Source organism: Cebus imitator, unplaced genomic scaffold (assembly GCF_001604975.1).
Source record: "Cebus imitator isolate Cc_AM_T3 unplaced genomic scaffold, Cebus_imitator-1.0 Scaffold32, whole genome shotgun sequence".
NCBI classification, from domain to species: Eukaryota; Metazoa; Chordata; class Mammalia; order Primates; family Cebidae; genus Cebus; species Cebus imitator.
This window is the reverse complement of record NW_016107347.1, coordinates 389,892-408,661: the sequence shown is the minus strand read 5'-3', so window position 1 is coordinate 408,661 and position 18,770 is coordinate 389,892. Positions and strand designations below refer to the sequence as shown.

The window sequence follows — 18,770 nt, the reverse complement described above, 5'->3', positions numbered from 1 at the left end:
TTCCTCCTTCCTTCCTTCCTTCCTTCTTTCCTTCCTTCCCTCCCTCCCTCCCTTCCTCCTTCCTTCCTTCCTTTCTTCCTTCCTTCCTTTCTTCCTGAGGTGGGGTCTTTCTATGTTGCCCAGGCTAGTTTCAAAGTCTTGGACTCAAGTGGTTCAGCCATCTTGACCTCCCAGAGTGCTGGGATTATAGGCATGAGCCACCACACCCAGATAGAAGAGACTCTTTTTAATCTTTACTGTCTTAGAAAACCCCTGGTCCAATATGGAGCCCATCTCGTCCTCTTATGGCAAATTCTCCTCCCCTTATTGTCCACCCATCCATTCCCGATAACGACAGCTTCCAGTTCCAGGTGCAACTTCAGCCACATCTCAGAAACTCTGTCGCTCATTTCCATATACAGATGCTCCTCCGTCTACAATGGGGTTAGCCCTAGCTTACCTTAAACATGCTCAGAACACTTACATTATTAGCCTACAGTAGGCAAAATCATCGAACACAAGCTGTTTTATAATGAATGGTTGAATGTTTCATGTGATTTATTGAACGCTGTACTGAAAGTGAAAAACAGAATAATAGTATCGGTATGCAAGGCATAGCTTCTGCTGAGTGCATAGGGAACAATGAGAAGCCAGAGGAATGTAAAGCTGTTTCTCGAGTTCACTGACACAACAACCTTAACGCCGGTTCACGACACCACCAGACCAACACCTCTTTCTATGACACAGGCGTAATCGCTGCCCCTTTACCATCCTCAGATTAAACTCACAGTTTAACCGACCTCTGCACATTATTATAAAAATCAATAGGCCAGGTGTGGTAGCTCACGCCTGTAATCCCAGCACTTCGGGAGGCCAAGGCAGGCAAATCAAGAGGTCAAGAGATCGAGACCATCCTGGCCAACTTAGCGAAACCCCATCTCTACTAAAAATACAAAAATTAGGTGTGGTGGCATGCACCTGTAATCCCAGCTACGTGGGAGGTTGAGGCAGAAGAATTGCTTGAACCCAGGAGGCTGAGGCTGCAGTGAGCCGAGTTAGCTCCACTGCACCCCAGACTGGCAACAGAGCAAGACTATCTCAAAACAAACAAACAAACAATATACTATCCTAACTGTACCAGAAAGGTTAAAACATAGTATTCTGTGATAAAAATATGCAACTTCATATGTATATATTCACACATAAACAGACCAGAGCACATAATTGGGTCACATGCTTGCATCTAATTAAAATGATTGTTTAAATTAAAAAAAAAATAATGTTGTAGCCAGGCGCGGTGGCTCACGCCTGTAATCCCAGCACTTTGGGAGGCTGAGGCGGGTGGATCACGAGGTCAAGAGATCGAGACCATCCTGGTCAACATGGTGAAACCCTGTCTCTATTAAAACTACAAAAAATTAGCTGGGCATGGAGGCGCGTGCCTGTGATCCCAGCTACTCAGGAGGCTGAGGCAGGAGAATTGCCTGAACCCAGGAGGCGGAGGTTGCGGTGAGCCGAGATTGCACCATTGCACTCCAGCCTGGGTAACAAGAGCGAAACTCCGTCTCAGAAAAAAAAAAAAAAAAAAGGAAAAGAAAAAGAAAATAATCTTAATTAAGGAGAAAAGGAAATGTGTTTTACATTTGGGCCAGTGGAGAATGAAAAAAAGCAAGCAGCTACAGGAGGCAAGATATAAACAGAGATCAGGAATTCAGCAGAAGCTGGAACTTACGAAGTATCTAAAAACAATGTTCATCTTCTGAGAATCCATGGAAATATGGAAGGGAGCAATAGAAACTCCAAATTCTATGTGATATGGGAGCCAGCGCCAGTTTTCTTTTTAATATTGAAGAGAAATTGGCCCCGTATGACCCGAGGATCAGGAACACGTGGGAGGTTGAAACTTGGGTAAGAAATCACAGCCCAGGTAGTGTGAGATTTATCAACAGAATAAACCATGTACCTGGTCCAGAGTAGGCACCTAACAAAGGCTGGTTGTCAGCCAAGTTAATATGCATTTGCTTAATGGCCCCCTTGTATAATTCAGACAAGAAGCCTACTTAATATTGAGGTTTTCGTTTACTGTGCACCCCTATGATGGTATCTACATTACCTAATTCTTACAACAACTCAGTAAGGCACATATTATTATCTTTATTTCATGGGTATGAAAACCCAGATTTGGAAAGTTAAACCCAGATTTGGTCAAGCTCTTGGTAGGATGTGAATGCAACTGTTTCGTATTTGACTCTCACCCTCATCTAGGTGATAGGTGGCTAGTAACAGGAATTACGCTTCCCACTTTGGTTTTGAGTCCCCGGAAGCCAGCAACAGCGATGTAACTTGCTGGATGTTGGGCAGCTGGTGTGCAGCATGCCCCTCCTACGTGGAAAGTCCCTGTCTTCTCACCATTTACATCATATCTTGTGATATGTGCATCAGATTTGTTTTCAGGATCTCAGAAATCAGCTGCAATCTTAGGCAAATTAAATTAAACTCTGCTACCCAAATAGGAGCACGATAACTTTCATATCAGAGAGCCTACATTTAAATGTCACTTGATTAAGATCATTTAGTTAAGATCTGGGCTCAGTATGGGAACAATTAGCTAACAAACTGCAAATACATTCTCTGATTACTTTCGGGGATGGAATAGTGACTTGCTACAAAGCCATTCCTGGATACGATGGCGATGTGGCTCTATCATCTGCATCAAATTGCATGTTGATTTTGACCCTGCACGGTGGGCTGAGCTACTCTGCCTTCCTTGCTCACTGCTCTTTGAATAATCTTCCCAAATTTGCATGCTGGGCTGAAGGTCCCAGTGAGTGAAAAACCCTTCTCCCGTCAGGGTCATTCAAGGGTGAAGCATCTCCTGAGAGGCAGAAGACCCTGTGAAATTGGTTTATAGAAACCAGCCTGATGGTTGTACTTGCTCTCTAATCAGTGGCTATGTGCTACTAGAATGAAGCCTAAGTGAAGTAAAATAACTAGAACTTGTATGCTTTCAAGGCAGGAACGTAAAATGGGACTACTTTTTCTTGCAGTTAAAAATACATCTGCCTTGTTACTCACCAACTTTACTATGAAGACTTTAAGAGAAATAAAATATAGTCGCAAAAAATTGTGTAAGAGTATTCACAGTGGTTTTATTCATCATAGGCCCCCAAACTGGAAACCATTCGAATGCCCGCCAACAGATGAATGGATAAAACCAATGTGCATTAGATTCATATGATAGAACAGTGCCGAGCAATGGGAAATACAGTGAAGTACTCAGGCGAGCAAAACACAGATGACTCTCAAAAGCATGTTGAGCAAAGGAGTCATAAATACATACATGCATACATACACACATGCATATTTAATTTATCCCAATAATTTGAAATCGTAGAGCAACAATTTGAAATTCTATGTGATAATGAGAGAAGTCAGAACAGTGTATGCCTTCGTGACTGAAACAGCATTGCCTGGGAAAAGACAAGAAAACTTTCTGTGATGACGAAAATGTTCAGTTATCTTGAATATGGTGGTAGTGACGCCTGTCTTGCCAAAGCTTAACATGGATTTATTTTACGGTGTGTAAATTAGATTCCAATGTAAATGAAACCTAAGGTGATTTCAGCTACTGGAAGATCAGAGCCGTGTTCTGTCTCCACTCCTGCCTTCTCTTCTACTTCTTTCTTTTATGCTTCAAGCCTTAAATGCCACCCCTGAAGCAAGCGTTCACCTGGGCATCCAGGCGTTTCCACACATCTGATATCTGGGTGGAGGTTTCCAGACCTCAATTCTTGACTTCTGCGCACCTGCAGGCTCAACACAGCATAGAAGCTGCTAAGGCGTAGGGCTTGCACCCTCTGAAGCCACAGCCTGAGCTGTACCTTGGCCTCCTTCAGCCACTGCTGGAGCAGCTGAGACACAGCGCACCAAGTCCCCAGGCTGCAGACAGCATAGGGACCCTGGGCCCCACCCATGAAACCACTTTTTCCTCCTGGGCTTCAGGGCTTGTGCTGGGAGGGGCTGCCGTGAAGGTGTCGGACATGGCCTGGAGACATTTTCCCCGTGGCCTGCTGGGAGGGGCTGCTGTGAAGGTGTCGGACGTGGCCTGGAGACATTTTCCCCGTGGCCTGCTGGGAGGGGCTGCCGTGAAGGTGTCGGACATGGCCTGGAGACATTTTCCCCTTGGTCTGCTGGGAGGGGCTGCCGTGAAGGTGTCGGACATGGCCTGGAGACATTTTCCCGTGGTCTGCTGGGAGGGGCTGCCGTGAAGGTGTCGGACGTGGCCTGGAGACATTTTCCCTGTGGTCTTGGGGATTAACATTAGGCTCCTTGATACGCAAATTTTTGCAGCAGGCTTGAATTTCTCCTCAAAAAATGATTTTTTTTCTACTGCATCATCAGGCTGAAAGTTTTCTGAATGTTTATGCTCTGTTGCCCTTTAAGATGGAATGCTTTTAACAACACCCAAGTCACCTCTTGAATGCTTTGCTGCTTAGAAATTTCTTCCACCAGATACCCTAAATCATCTCTCTCAAGTTCAAAGTTCCACAGATCTCTAGAGCAGGGGCAACATGCCGCCCGTCTCTTTGTTAAAACATAACAAGAGTCATTTTGGCTCTAGTTCCCAAGAAGTTCCTCCTCTCCACCTGAGACCACCTCAGCCTGGACCATATTGTCCATATCCCTGTCAGCATTCTGGGCAAAGCTATTCAAGCTTCTAGAAAGTTCCAAACTTTCCCACACTTTTCTGTCTTCTTCTGAGCCCTCCAAGTAGTTCCAACCTCTGCCTGTTACCTGGCTCCAAAGTCACTTCCACGGGTTTGGGTGTCTTTGCAGTAATGCCCCGCCCAATGGTACCAATTTACTGTATAAGTCCGCTTTTATGCTGCTATCTGATAAAGACATACCCGAGACTGGGAAGAAAAAGAGGTTTCATTGGACAGTTCCACATGGCTGGGGAGGTCTCAGGATCATAGCAGGAGGCAAAAGGCATTTCTTACATGACGGCAGCAGGAGAAAATGAGGAAGAAGCAAAAACGGAAACCCCTGATAAATGCATCAGATCTCATGATAGTTATTCACTATCACGAGAATAGCATGGAAAAGACTGGCCCCGTGACTTAATTATCTCCCCATAGGTCCCTCCCGCAACAGGTTAATATTAGGTTGCTGTGAAAGTAACTGTGGTTTTGCCATTAAAAGTAATTAAGGCAACCTTGGGTTGCTAGGAATTCTGGGAGATACAGTTCAAGTTGAAATTTGGGTGGGGACACAGCCTAACCATATTAGGCTGTAACTGGGAGTAGGTGGTATCCATATGGGCAAGGGACTGAGGGTCTCACTAGATTTTTAGAACTTAATAAAGCTACCCCTCATGAAGCTGAGTGTACTAACATAACCTGGTGTGCTCACTTGGAGTTCAGCTGCTGGATATGTCGACGTCCTTGAGAGTTAAAAAATGTAAACGTTAGTCCAAGATCAAGATGCCCTGACCTTTTCACTAAGTTGGCCATATGCTTTCAGGGGAGACCATGGTAGAAAGCAGAGAGCAGGATGAGACTGGGCAGAGATTGGTATAAGTAAGGCTGACTGCATCCTATCCCCTGCTTCTTTGAGAATTCGGGTTTTAAAATCTGTTCTCTAATTCCACAACAATCATCATGCACCTACTGTGTACCAGGCTCTGTGCTGGGCAGTGGGATTCAAGAATGAATGCAACATGGCTCCTGGCTTCAAGGACTCAAAGTCCTGAAAAAGCCACACTGTAATGACAAACTGCAATATCGTGTGACAATGATAAGCTTCTCTCTCTCTCCCTCTCTCACACACATACATGTCTGCACACGCACACATACACTCACGCAACCACACACACACATACACACACAGAGCCAGCTCTGCCCACAGGCACTGAGGAAGGCTTCATGAATGAAGAAACACATCACCTGAGTCCTAAGGATGAGGAGTGATTAGTATGTTCCAGAATGAAGGAACAACGAGTACAAAGCAGAGGCTTTTTAAAAATGGGCTTTGATGTAGGCAGAGCAAAAGTCTTCCAGTGGGCTATTAGAACTTTCCTGAAGACTTGGATAGCCTTGAAGAGTTTCTCACCAGCTTAACCACTGGCTTCCCACTCCCTGCAAGCTCTTGGTTCAGCAGGCCCACAGCCTTGGCTAAATGGCCATACTTCAGCTCACGTAACAGCAGGACCTGTGGACTCAGTTTCAGACCCAAGGACTAGGGTTGGTAGAAGAAAATAGAGTTCAATTTATGTGAAAGGGCCAGCTGAAACAGCTGCCTATTCTGGCAGTATTCCTGGGTCACCCTGGCCGGAAGCCATCTGACCCTGTTCTGGTCTCCTATGGGCAGCTCTTTATAGCATTAATTAAAAGTACCATGGTTAAGTGTGGACTATGGGGCCAGAATGGCTGGCTCTGAATTACAGAATGCCTGGTCTCTGCTTCCATATCTGAAAACAGAGATAATAATTATCCCTACCGAATGAGTGAAGAACTAACAAACCCTTAAAACACTGCCTGCCACCTAGTAAATGCTATATAAGTGTTATTAGTTATTATTATTGAAGATAATGCAACCATTCATTGAGCATTTACTGGTACTAAGTGCCATGCTAGGCCCTTTACACACCTTATCATTGCTCAGCACACAGTGCTGAGTGTCTGAGCACAGAGGATGTCACAATATTAGGTGACTTTAGGGAGGACATTTCTGCTTTCTCAGTAGAAGAAGCTTTCTCTCCTGCTGAAGCCATCTGACATGGAAGTTGTGTTTGATCCCAGATCAACATAAACCCCTTGAAGAATACAAACTGGCTCCAAGAAGCCAGTGACTCTCACATCAACAGGCTGTTGAGAGTGGATCCCACAGCATGTCACACATAGGCACCCATGTCCTTGACCCCAGACACCCAGCAGATCCAGAAATCCTGATCGTTTTACTTGTACCCAGCAACTGACTTTCTCCGTGATCTTGGAAGGTTCTGTAATCCCAGCTCTTGCTATCTAACTCATTTCCACATCCAGAAACCCCATCTTCTTCCAGTCAAATCTGATCTATGTAGCAAGCTCAGCAGCTAGAGGGACACACTTCCTTCCTACTTTAGACCCTATAAAGCCAGCGCAAACAATGCAATCCTATGCCGGAAGTCACTGGCCTTGGACCAAGGTCTCCAGCAGGCCCACCTTTGGCCTTTCTTTCCAGATCTTCCTGTATCTCACTCTGCACAGCTGCCCCCATCCACTATGTAGCCATTACAAAGGGCTCGTAACCTACTAGGGGCTTGGTGGCTGCAGGAATGTGTGAATGGTCTTCAGTTTGACTTAGCCATCTATGACTGGTTTGGCTTCAGTTTGCAACAACCCAAGGTTGCATTAATTACTTTTAATAACAAAACCACAGTTACTTTTTCCCCAACCTAATGTTAAACTGACCACAGCACCAAAGTGTTCATCTTTAACCCTGACGGACTTGAGCACGGACTGCACAGTTCAGGGTTCATCCTGACTTCCAGAATCACCTCAAACAAAATGGATGGCTGGGTTAGGACAGGGCCACAGTGATCAGAAGGACCTAGCATGCTTTTAATCCCCTCCATCATGAAGAATTTTGGCAGTCTATTCTACTGTGAAACTGTATTTGCTTTCTAAGAGACTGGGTCACGATAGCTCAAGAATGACCCGACATTTCTCTTCATCTGAAATAAGCAGGCATATTGCTCAGTGGGTACCCATGACCACCTGAATAAAGTCAATTATTACCTTAGAAGGTACTGTTCTACCACTACCAGCACCTTCTAAGTATTAACTTGCGACTTTTCATTACAGTGTGGGAGGTGTTATGAGGACGCTGAGGCGCCAAGACTTTAAGTAACATGTGGAGGTGAGTGAGTAGCTGCAGTTTGGAGTTGGAGCACCATGTTCCAGGGTGTCCTCATCACCACGCTTCCTTCCGGAAGGGAGGGACAGATTCCAAGTCTGGAAGACAGCAAGGGAGGTTCTGGATCAGGGGACTGTGAGAGCTGACTGAGGACATGGCCTCAAGGCTGATTATGGAGGGTGTCAAAATTGCTATGGAAAAGAAATTTCCAGAACCCAGATTATGGCTGCCTTTGAAAGCATTTTTGAGGTAATGCTGTCCTCTAGTGGCTAGATAGCGGGTAGCGGTTACCCTCCAAATAAACAACCAATGAGCCTTGAGTGGGGATGGTATGACAAGCCAGCGGGAAGTTCGTTATTTTGCACTCTGAGTACAGATTTTAAAGGACAGGCAAGCCCCACTGCTATGGTCATTGGTACAGCTCAGGGTTTCTGCCTGCCTCTGTGTGTTGGCTACAGGCTAGGTTCAAATCCCCATTCTGCTCATGACTGCTGAAAGGCTTTGGGCACGTTCATTAATCTCATTGTCTCTTCTGAAAAAGAGGCAATCTTGAAAAGATCTTTCTGTGAAGATGAAACGAAGTGATACTTGTAGTGTGTGTCTGGCGTAAGCACGTCACACATGTGAGCTGTGGCAATACTGAGGAGCGTTGCAAGGGACCCACAACTAAGGAGTGGAGATGAAGGGACCTGGAGAAATTAGAGACCGTACTGGGATCCCATGGAACTGTTCCGGAGAAATTCATTCTGTTTTCCCATGCACTTTTAAGTCAGCTTTTCCTGACATTTCTTCTACATTCCTGAATAATTTTCCACTCAAACATTTCAGTGTTCTCCCTGCTTCCCATATTAATCTAGACATAATTAATTTCCCAGGACAGTTTTGTGGGCAGGGAGCGTTCTACACTGTGCACCCTTCAAATTCCCAAAGCTCAGGCTGTCCCGGCCTGTGTCCTCACCGCTATCCTGCCCACGGGCTCCCAGGCTGTGCTTCTTCTTCTCCCACCCCTAACCCATCTCCACAAACAAGCCCCTCCTTCTCCAACATGGGGACTTTGGTAATTTCCTACCTGAAATCACCCACTCCCTACCTCTAACAATCTGTGGTGAGCAGAGGACAATGTAAAGTTTGAGAGAAAAGAAACCATTTGTTCACTTTGAAGTTGAATTTGGTAATAAAACTTTACTTAATTTTGAAGTAAATTTGCAAAGCCAGCAACAATTCTTTCAAAGTCAGCCTTGCTCTGGCCTAGTTGTTTATTTACTGCCGAGCAGGATGTTTTCATTAAAAGATTAACTTGGAGCCTTCAGCCTGTTCTTTAGCATGAACTGTGGGTAGTGACGTGGTGTGTTTCCTAACACCTCCAGCAGTGAGCCAGGCTTTGAGTGGCTGCCTCTAAACACCTCTTTCCCTGAGGACTGGGAGATGTCAGAATCAGGTTTGTCACTGAGCGTGTTCTGTGTGCTTGGAACTGAGAAAGGAGATGAAGTGGCAGGTAGGGTGGGAATGGGAGATATCACGGAAGCCAACTGGGAGGATGCAAGGCAAGGACCTTGGCAAAGAGGGTCCTAGGGAGACAGGTGTTAGGGAACTCGGGGGTCATGGGCAAAGGAAGACTTTGTTTCAAAATCATACCAGGTTAAGTCTAGGAAGTTAAGTCTTAGAATTCTGTGGTGGAATATATGTGGGTGTCTGTAGGAGGAAAAATGGGTTAAAATGTTTTTACTTGACAGCGTTCTGAAAACCTAAAAGGTACAGCCATTGCCTTCAGAGATATATTTAGTATTTTGACCACTGCTTCCTGGCCACAGGCAGAGGAAAACAGTGACAAGGCTACTGTACCTAGAAAAGTAAAAAAGTTAATATGTCCCAAACAGCGTAGCTCCTTTGGGCAATAAGCTTATTTGGAACAAACAGGTTACAAAGTCCCTCTAATGAAGAGCCTCTGGGATCGTGATTGGATTATGTTGGATCTACAGATCAACCTGGGGAGAACCGCTGAAGAACACTGGTGAAGACAGGGAAGTACTGGAATAAAGACAGACAATAGATCAATGGAACAGAATAGAAAGTCTATTAGCAGGAAGCAAAATCGCCAAAGCTTTTATTCTTACTGCTATATTCTGCATTTCACAAGATCCTTTGATTTTCACAAGATTCCCATGAGATAGATAGGAACAGCCTAATTTAAAGATAGATGAGAATTGGCGTTTGTCTAGAATAGATTGAGTGCAGCATCATTTGTAGGATATAATTTGAGACTGTCAAATAATCAGCTATTAAAGTCTGTCTTCTACTGTAAGCTTCTTGAGAGCAGAGTCTGATGTGATAAAGGTTTTGGGTTTTTTTCCCCCCAAATCTCTAGTGTTCAACATAATGCCTTGATATATTATGTTAGATTAGGCTATGTTATAGTAAAGAAAAAACCTTGAAAACCTAGTGAGATAACACGTAAATATTTATTCCTTCCTCATACAATATCAGCTCATCTCCAGGGCTATTCCTTTCCAAATGGCAATTTGGGGACCCAAGTGGCCTTTCTCTTACAGCTCTGCCTTCCAGAGGACGGAGGATCACTGCAGAGAAGGAAACAGAGCTGGAGGTCACATACCAGCTCTTCAGTCCTTGGCCTGGAATAACGACAGTGACTATTATTAGAAACGGGTCTGCAGAGTGACTCTTTATTGGGCTAATAGGTCTTGTCTTTAATGATGGACAGGGATGGGCATAATCAGAGGCTGTATAACTGCTGTCCTTTTCTTCAAATCGCAGCATGTTCATGGGTCCATGCTCTGCTTGGCTGTGTGTGCTTCTTTGGTGCTGACAATTTTTTGTTTCTGAGTGACTTAAGGCCAAGTTTCTAGCCAGTTTTGACCACTAATGACAAAAATGTCTGCCTTTGTGTCTAATAAGCAAGTAAAATTCTTATTTCTAATTTTCAAGGTAATCATGGATCTCTGATCAGTGATTAATTGGTTCTAATATACTCTTGTGACTCCTGTGTGTCTAAAACTTCTTTTTTTTTTTTTTTTTTTTTTAATTTGGGTGTTGAGGACTTAGTATGGTAAGAGCAGTAACAGCTACCTTTGACATAGGGACAAGAATAGGCAGAGTTTGACATTCTATCATTACTAATATCTTACCCCTAAGTCAAAGGTATCAATTAGTTTGGTGATCACATTAGGACTAATCTTACTGTTCTTGGAGGCAGTGCGCTTTTGATCGTGGTTGCAACCGTTTTGGGGTCTTCTTCTTTTAGCCCTAATTCACTGGGACAGACTAATCCAGTCTTGCACTCCTAGTGGTGACCGCTCTGAGCGAGAGGACAGTGGGCTTTCCATCTGACTAAGGAACACCGCTGGCATTGCCTTAGTTGAGAGTGGGGCTTGGGGCTGGCCACTTGAAGTTTCCTTTCTGATCGCTTGTTTTTATCAAATCTGGACTTGCATTGGTTTGCTTAATGTTCCCTCTTCTCACATTGGGGGCATATAGAAGGGGGTTCTTTCTCTGAGTTACTTTGGTCTCTACTATTGGGGCCTTCCTTCTTCATATAACTTGGCTCTCTGCATAGTAAACAATTTGGGTTTCTCTCCTTTTTCATTTTAGGAGGCCTTAATGCCATAGCTGATATTTTGGCTTTGTGTGTCTTAGCTCCTACCAGTTGGCGGGCTCGTATTAGTTCCTTGGCAGTAGCTGTCTTTCCTGTGATTGACTGCATGGCTTGCTGGCAATTCACCTTAGTGTTTTCATAAGCTAATTGCAACAGTAAGAGATCAGCACCCTGGGCATGACAAATTTGTCTTTTAATTGCCTGGGTTAACTGATTAATAAATTCAACAAATGGCTCCTGAGACCTTGGTTGAATATTTATAAAGGATCTTCATTGAACTTCACTTTGGGGAATTCAGTCTTAAGCCTCAAGAGAGCACAAAGACACCTGTGCAGAGTCTTGGGGAACAAAATTTATTTGTTGTCGTAGTTGGAATAGGAGCCCCTCTCCTGGAGCATAGCAGCTGTTACGTCTTGCCTGGCCGCTTGATTCTGGTTGGCTTGTAGTTTGCACAACTTGTCACATTCTGCCTTCTAGAGGAGGGATTGGCTGGGCTCTAAAGTTGTTTTAGCTAGTATTGACTAGTCTTACGGAGTCATATAGCAGTTGTCTGCTATGGCCTTGGTTAATCTTTTCATAAATGGGCTAGTGGCTCCGTTTGCTCTCATGTTTCTTCTTATCTCTTTGAAAGTGTCAAAAGAAATGTGTTCGTGTACTGGATTGCCGTGTCGATCTTGCGTTACGGGGCAGGCTAAGAGCTCCTCTTCTAGCACCGATGGCCTGAGACAGGGTCCTGTAGCTGTAGCGTATCTTTCCTCTTTTTTCTAATTTATTGGAGGAGGGGGTTCGGGGAGAATTTCTGTCTCCTCTGTGGCACTTCTACTCTGTAACAGTGAGACTGAGGGAGATGGAGAAGGCGGTAAGGTAGGTGATGGCTCCTTCTCCCTTTCTTTCTTTCTTTCTTTCTTTTTTTTTGAGACGGAGTTTCGCTCTTGTTACCCAGGCTGGAGTGCAATGGCGTAATCTCAGCTCACTGCAACCTCCGCCTCCTGGGTTCAAGCAATTCTCCTGCCTCAGCCTCCTGAGTAGCTGGGACCACAGGTGTGCACCACCATGCCCAGCTAATTTTTGTATTTTTAGTAGAGACGGGGTTTCACTTGCTGACCAGGATGGTCTCGATCTCTTGACCTCATGATCCACCTGCCTTGGCCTCCCAAAGTGCTGGGATTATAGGCGTGAGCCATCGCGCCTGGACTCCCTTCCCTTTTTAGGGTCTGCTGTGTATAGCGGGGCCAGAGCAGCCTTGACTGAGGCCTATAACGTTAGAGGTATTACTGGGACCCGTTGCCCTAGTGCATAATGCTACTTAAGATTTCTCCTCACTTGGTCTACCTCTAGCGTGCCTTCTGCTGAGAATCATGGGTTATGGAAAACAACAGTCTGTATTAAGTCCTTTCATTGAGCCTGCAAAACTGAGGCTGAGCTAGCTTTAAGCAGCTGTTTCAATACACTTATATACTGTTTCTGTTGTGCTGATAACATCTGTCCTGTGGTGAAGCCTTAGCCTGGACAAGGAGGGGTGATTCCCTCAAACTTGGAAATCCTGAGCAGGCACTAATGACGTCTTGACTTACTGACCGCACAGTCTCTTCACCTTCATTTTCAAGGGTTCCTTCATGATCTGTGATCCAGTGCAGCATTCCTCACTCAAGGGCACCAGGTCCTGAGCTTCACAACCAGACTCCCACTTCAAGATCTGTAAGCTGCAAAGTCCCCTAGCCACGCACACAAGCAAAACATCTATGTCTGCGTACTTTTGCCATCTGTCGCTCAGACAGAGTCTGCCAGTCAAACTCAGCAGCCTACAATTCCCGCTCTCAGTCCATTGGCAGAAGAACTAGTCACAGAGCCCTGCCTGTATTTAAGCAACAGGGAAATGTTAAGCACGTGGGGAGCAATAAATGCCTCCACCCTCCTGGCTGAGAGTGCGTCTCAATAAACCTTCTCGGATAAACTAACGAGTAAATCTGACAGAGGTTTAAATTACACTATGACAGAAATACTCAAATCCTGAAGCAGCTTTCAACTTCCAGAGCCTCAGATGAAATCACACATGTCATCAACAGGAGGCATAATGAACATGGAGCTGCCTTTATTGACCATCTACTCTATACAAGGCACTGTTCTAGAAATCTTGTAAGGGCCGTAGTGTTTAGTCCTCTGGCGGCCTTATGGGATGGATGTTAATATTCTCCTGTCAGAAATACATTTTGCATGTTGTGAGCAGGCTGTAGAGCTGAGATTTCAGCCTCCATTTGCCAAGTATCAAAGCTTATGATATAATCCATCTTCTTTACTCCCCTGACTCATTCAGTCATTAGTTCCTTGGCTGCTGTTAATCGGTAGAAAGCAATGGCCTTCAGAAACACAATCTGGGTGGTTGCCATAGGCAGAGGTGCCAGGAGGAAGGCAAAGAGAGACAGAGCTGCACTCCACAACTGGGCTCTTCCACCCCCAGCTGCTCTGCCCTTTCTCCTCTTTATTCTGCTACCACACAGTGATTGCCACTGTGAGAAGAGGTACACCTGCAAGACCTGAAGTCGGTCGTCGTGGACAGGGCAGAGCTCAGGGCCTGTTTTGGAGCTCGATGTGGATTCTGAGATCTGTTTTGCACATTCTGTCCTTGCTGAGCAGATAGAGAGGCAGAAGGAGTGAACTCACAGTACCACGTAGGACTCCTTTCCCAATGACCCGGATTTTCTGGAAATTGACCAAACTCACTCACTCTATCCAGCTCTCTGACCATTCAGAACAGACTTATGTCTCCTCCATGCCACTGATACTCCATACTTGCTGAAAGACATTGGAAACAAGTCAGAAGGATTCCAGGGCAGGCTTTGCCACTTCTGTTGTGTTGGCTTGGATAATTCACATGGATTCTCTGAACTTTAATTTTTTCATCTATGACATGGGGCTCATACATATACTCTCTGGATTGCTGTAAGCACCAAATGGAGTCATGTATGGAAGAGTGCTCTGCAGACTGTTAAGATAGAATTAAACGTAAGAGGTTATCTTTTAGTGATTGGCTGAATAATGAAGTTTTTTTTTTTTTAACTTTGACAGAGTTACGATCTTTTGAAGAAAGCAAAGTTGCATATGCCCATGATATTTTAATCCTTTAAAGTCTGTGCCAACTCTGTCATTCTATAAACCACACTTGGCTGCACCCATTTTCTTCTTTCTATAGTACTTAAGAGCCAAGCCACTGGAATCGTGACACGTTACCAAATATGTAATATGGAACAAAGTATTTTAATCTCTGAAACTTCAGGTTTCTCACATGTGAAATGGGGATGATAATGTTTGTGCTGAATATTACAACAAGGTTTAAAACAGTCATGCATGTAAAGCAATTTACACAGTGCATGGCACGTCATGAAGCACTTGATAAATGGTTGCAATAATATCTTCGTTATTATTATTCATATTAGGGTGCCATCATGCTGTCTCCAAGACTTTTTGCATAATCAACCTATTCCCACTGTTTGAAAGAATAAGAAAATCCTCAATTTTCCAAAACACTTTATAAACATTTGGGTCAATATCTCCCAGTATTCCCTAAACTATCTTCAATGCCCTATGAACAGCACAGTTTACAGCATGGCTGAGCTCCAAAACTCTACTTGGAAGGCATTTGTTTGAAACTCAGAACAGATTTTCCCATAGAAAGAATGCTATTAAAATAGCAGTTGGATCCCCAGGTGACTGAAAATACCCACTTGATTCACAAAGTAGCAGAAGATTAGCATATTTGCAATGCAAATGACTATAAAGCAATGTTACTGTATTGCTAGTCATTAACCAAAACTGAAAACTAAGAAAATTATGTAATAAATCATTTTAAAAAATGTCTTGTATATGCAGCTGATAAAGAAAAGCAGGCCTAATTAGGTGAAGAGAGAATTCAATGGAAATGTAAGTAAGAAATGTTGATGCTTTTGAGGGTGTTTTCAAAGGTTTTTGCAGTCCTTTCCTAGGTCTAATGGGACTTCAAAATTGTTTCACTTTGTTCTTCTTGATACAAAGGACTACAGAGCATTAATTTTATCTACCATAATGAAATTATTTTTGGTTTGCAAATAGAAAAACAAAGGAGATGGGAGAGATTAAGAAAAGAGAAGGAAGGGTGAGAAAGATTTCCCTGATAAAGCCACTCAGCAGTTTGGAGAAACAGAACGGAGGAAGAGGCACATCTATGTAGTAAAATGGCTTTTGATTACCTGGTCTGAGAGCAGGAAAAACAGCGGGTGTGACACACCTATCCTCTCACAAAAGGGAAATAGTGATAAGACTGGTTAAGTCGTTATCCACTGGAGCCATAAGGTGGTACCATGGGACCAGAAGTGTTCACGAAAAGAAAGTCCCCCAGGCTGGGGAGGAGGAGTGAAGGCAGGCTTGAGCACCCAACTATTTGGTGTTGGCAAATATGTCTAAATATTGTGCTGGTTCCCTGTTCTATACTTTATTGCCGCAAAGTTAATGCCGTACTAGAATGTTCATATGATCTCATCTAAACAGCTCCTTGTATTTATGGGCAAAGGAAGCACAGAATATGAATACTTGAAGGACCTCAGCTCAGCTGTTAATTTCAGGTGGCTTCAAATCTATCACAGATTAAGCCAAAATATACAAAAATGTATATTTTTTCAAATGAGGAAGCTGAGACTTGGAGCAAAGACATGTAGCCTGCCTCTGCTCAAATAAATATCTGAAACTATCTCCCTTGAAGGAGCCTGCCTCTAGACTCAGCTACAGTCCAGACTCAACTCATCTACACCGGATTTTATCATTCCCACAAGAATAGTGGATGCAAAGGTTATAGCCATCACCATAGCATTGCCAACAACAGCATTGTCGTGGGAGAGGCTGCAGATAGAGGAGGCTCTGAGAATGATACGGGGGGATGGGAGAGAAGAAGGATCACAGAGCTTCGGGAGACTAGAATAGCCGTGTGCAGACAGCATGATAAAATCTAGTGTGGATGAGTTGGGTCTCCAGAAATCTTAGGTCTGTGCTGATAAGCTAATTCTCAAGTGAGGAGAAGTAATTCTCAAGTAATTCCAGGTTGTACTGCCATGCTATCCAGAAGCAATTGCAAGGGTCCTATCGTATTTCAGAAAGAACCCGGAACGTGGAGACACAAGACCTGGGTTCATTCCTTAACTGTGCTACCAAACTTGTGCACATCTCTCTGTCTCTCTGGGGTCCCTCTCAGCTCCAGCAAAACTGTTCTCATAGTCTTCCAATCCTCAACAGGCAGGATGTGTGGGAGGCAGGACAGTGGTAGCTAATTGCCTAACTAGGTCACAATAGCTTCAGCGTGAGCATGTCATTGACATAAACATGCCCTACCCCAGACCTCAGGAACTCTTTCAATCTATGATACACGAAGTTCCTAAGTAAAGCAAAAATTTGAGTCACTCCCCTCCATGAACTAATGAAGCCATTCCGAAGAACTCAGGCATCACACTTCTCTTGATAGAACATGCTTACAGGTCTAGAAAAGAATTTTCATTACTGAGAAGGAAAAAAAGGCTGATGAGAATGGTTGAGGAATGGCAGGCTAAAGAGGAGACATTATTATTACATAAATCAGAATAAAACAAACAAAAAAAGGGGTCAGTCATTCTGGTCCAGAAGGAGTCCTGCATCCTTGATTTACAACGTGCAAGGGCTCGGGGAAGAAGCCAGAGCCGATTCTGGGCTGACAGATACCAGGAATTAATCCTTGCCGCATCTGAACTGAACTGGCTCTTTTTCTCCTCACTCCTATACAAATGCCATCTTTGATTCCTCAGGTCACTGCAGTGTTAAAAACAGTCTGGTTCCCATTTTACTCTGAGGGCTGACCTGCTGCTCCTGGGAATCCAAGTTCTTCCCCCTGCCCTTCCTTCCCCATGCTGGGGTCTCATTGGAGGCTCATCTGCTTCAGTCACAGGAGCATTTTCCAATGCCATTGTTTCATGTCTTCCCTGGACGCAACACTGCCTCTGCACATCGCTCTCCCAGTCTCCCGCAGCTCAGGGATCCTTCTCTCTCTCATCACCCGCTTCATTCTCAGGGCCTCCTCTAGCTCAGCCTCTCCCATGACAATGCTGTTGTCGCCAACGCTATGGTGAAGGCTATACCCTTTGCATCCACTATCCTTGAGGGAAGAGTGATTAAAGCATTTTCAGCAAACTTTGAACAGTCTAATATCTCCAACTCGGCCCGTAAAATGTAGCCTTGATATTATCTGACATTCCATTGGGAAACTTGGCATAAGCTCCTAAAGAACTAGGACAGAGGCTCTGGAAGGACACCATCCTAGAGCACCAAGCAAGTGTACCTTAAAGTCAGTCATCAGAGGCTGCCTTTTCTCCCCCATTGTATCTCCACAGCCCACCCTGCGATTTTCACCCTGAGATTTCTCACAGACTGTCTAGGGGGTTTCCATACAAATATAAGCACTGATAACCCTGAGCTCCAAAAGCAACACCAACACAAATCATATGAATCACATAAAATCTTCAAAAGAAGACAGCTTTTTATCCGGCTGGTGTTAAATCAGATTGCAATATTGAAGAAATAGAAGTCTTCCTTGAAAAACCTGCCAGCTCCTCTGCGTCCTTCCTTCCCTTGCTCAGGACAGTTTGAACTTCAGATTGTTAGCAACAGGTACTCCTGAATGTCCTTGCTCTTAGACTTCCAACTACTTGTCACTGGCCTGCTAAACGTACCTCACTGGTTTTTTTTATTGCATTTTTGGTTTTGGGGTACATGTGAAGAACATGCAAGATTGGTGCATAGGTACACACGTGGCAGTATGATTTGCTGCCTTCCTCCCCTTCACCTATATCTGGCATTTCTCCCCATGCTATCTCTCCCCAACTCCCCAATCCCCATTGTCCCTCTCCTATTTCCCCCTGACAGACCCCAGTGTGTGACGCTCCCCTCCCTGTGTTCATTGTTCAACACCCACCTATGAGTGAGAACATGTGGTGTTTGATTTTCTGCTCTTGTGTCAGTTTGCTGAGAATGATGGTTTCCAGGTTCATCCATGTCCCTACAAAGGACACAAACTCATCATTTTTGATGGCTGCATAATATTCCATGGTGTATATGTGCCACATTTTCCCTGTCCAGCCTATCATCGATGGGCATTTGGGTTGGTTCTAGGTCTTTGCTAGTGTAAACAGTGCTGCAATGAACATTCGTGTGCAGGTGTCCTTATAGTAGAAAGATTTATAATCCTTTGGATATATACCCAGTAATGGAATTGCTGGGTCAAATGGAATTTCTA

General features: G+C 44.3%; 1 protein-coding gene across 2 annotated transcripts in view; it reads left to right on the top strand.

Annotated features, from left to right (window-relative positions):
* The first annotated feature begins 9,139 nt into the window (after positions 1-9,139).
* HAO2 (hydroxyacid oxidase 2) overlaps positions 9,140-18,770 on the top strand; it is a 31,693-nt gene continuing 22,062 nt past the window's right edge. Inside the window, exon 1 of one of the 2 annotated variants that reach the window (XM_017524155.2) lies at positions 9,140-9,313. In XM_017524155.2, coding sequence (XP_017379644.1) covers positions 9,301-9,313 — 13 coding nt within the window. In that variant the 5' untranslated portion in view covers positions 9,140-9,300. Of the gene's footprint in view, positions 9,371-18,770 lie in introns of both variants that reach the window. The other variant, XM_017524154.2, reaches the window with a different exon arrangement.